The sequence below is a fragment of the Penaeus monodon genome, chromosome 20, assembly GCF_015228065.2.
Source record: "Penaeus monodon isolate SGIC_2016 chromosome 20, NSTDA_Pmon_1, whole genome shotgun sequence".
In the NCBI taxonomy this organism is placed as follows: domain Eukaryota; kingdom Metazoa; phylum Arthropoda; class Malacostraca; order Decapoda; family Penaeidae; genus Penaeus; species Penaeus monodon.
In genome coordinates, this window is record NC_051405.1 from 18,237,418 (window position 1) to 18,238,530 (window position 1,113).

At 46.6% G+C, this 1,113-nt stretch overlaps 1 protein-coding gene across 1 annotated transcript in view; it reads left to right on the plus strand.

The window, feature by feature from the left end:
* Window positions 1-1,113, plus strand: part of LOC119585672 (protein Aster-B-like) — a 14,268-nt gene that overhangs the window by 7,382 nt on the left and 5,773 nt on the right. Inside the window, exon 3 of the mRNA XM_037934348.1 lies at window positions 923-1,088. Within this exon, the coding sequence (XP_037790276.1) occupies window positions 923-1,088 (166 nt within the window). The remainder of the gene's footprint in view (window positions 1-922; window positions 1,089-1,113) is intronic.

The window sequence follows — 1,113 nt, forward strand, 5'->3', positions numbered from 1 at the left end:
TGTCCTTTCCTTCCTGTCTCACCTTGATTTTTCTCAAAAAAAATTATTTATTTTCTTTATCTCCCAATTTTTTCCTACATACTTCGTATCTCCGTTTCTCGGTCTCATCTCCCTTTTTATTCTTCTATCTACTTCTCCCTCCCTCCTTTCCTTTCTTTCTCAGTTCTCTAACTCCCGTCCTTCCTTACATCCTTTTCACCTCCTTCTTCCCTTTCCTTTTGTCTTCCTCCTTTCTCCCCTTCTTGTCTCCATTCCTTCTTCCCTTTCCTTTTCACTTTGTTAACGACTTCACATCTATCTAATTCCCTTTCTTACCCTCTTTCATTTTTAATTAACTTCCTCCCTTTTCCACATCGTTTTCCCTTTCCTTCTTATTTTCCTTTCTACTTTTATTCTCCTTCTTCTTCCTTTCTCATCTCTCTTTCTCCTTCTTCCTTCTTATTCATCCCCTTTTTTCATTGTCTTCGTTTTCCCTTCCTTTCCTCCCCACTTCTATTCCTACTTTTACTACATCTTTTTCCCTTTCCTCCTCATCTCTCTTCCTCCCTTTTCTTCTTCTCTTTCCTCTCCCACTTCCTCCCTTTCCTTCCAATATCCCTTCTCCTCCTTCCCCCTTTCTCACTCCCTTTTCTTTTCACTTTATTTTCTTTCCACCCCCCCTCCCTCCCTTTCCTTCAAATCTCCTTTCTCCTTTCCCCCTTTCCTTTCACTTCCTTTCTTTCTTCTCTTTCCTCTCCCCCTTCCTCCCTTCCCTCTTTTCTCATTCCCTCTCCTTTTCACTTTCTTCTCTTTCCTTTCCCCCTTCCTCCCTCCCTCCATCCCTTTCCTTATAATATCCTTTCCCCTTATTTTCACCCCCGTCTTCCCTTTCTCTCCTCCCTCACACCCTCCTCACCTCCCCCCGTCCTTCCTCTCCCCGCAGAGTCCATCCTTCGCCAGCGGGATGGAGGGAAGCTCATGTCCTTCGCTGGAGAGATACGGCAGCAGCGAGAGTCCCCCTGGGTCTGCTCCCCTTCCTCCTTCTCCTCCCCCGGCCGCGCACCTCGTCAGGAGTTACTCCAAGGCGACACTAGGAAGTAGGATGAGTGGTGGGTAGGGCGTCGTGCCGTTCTC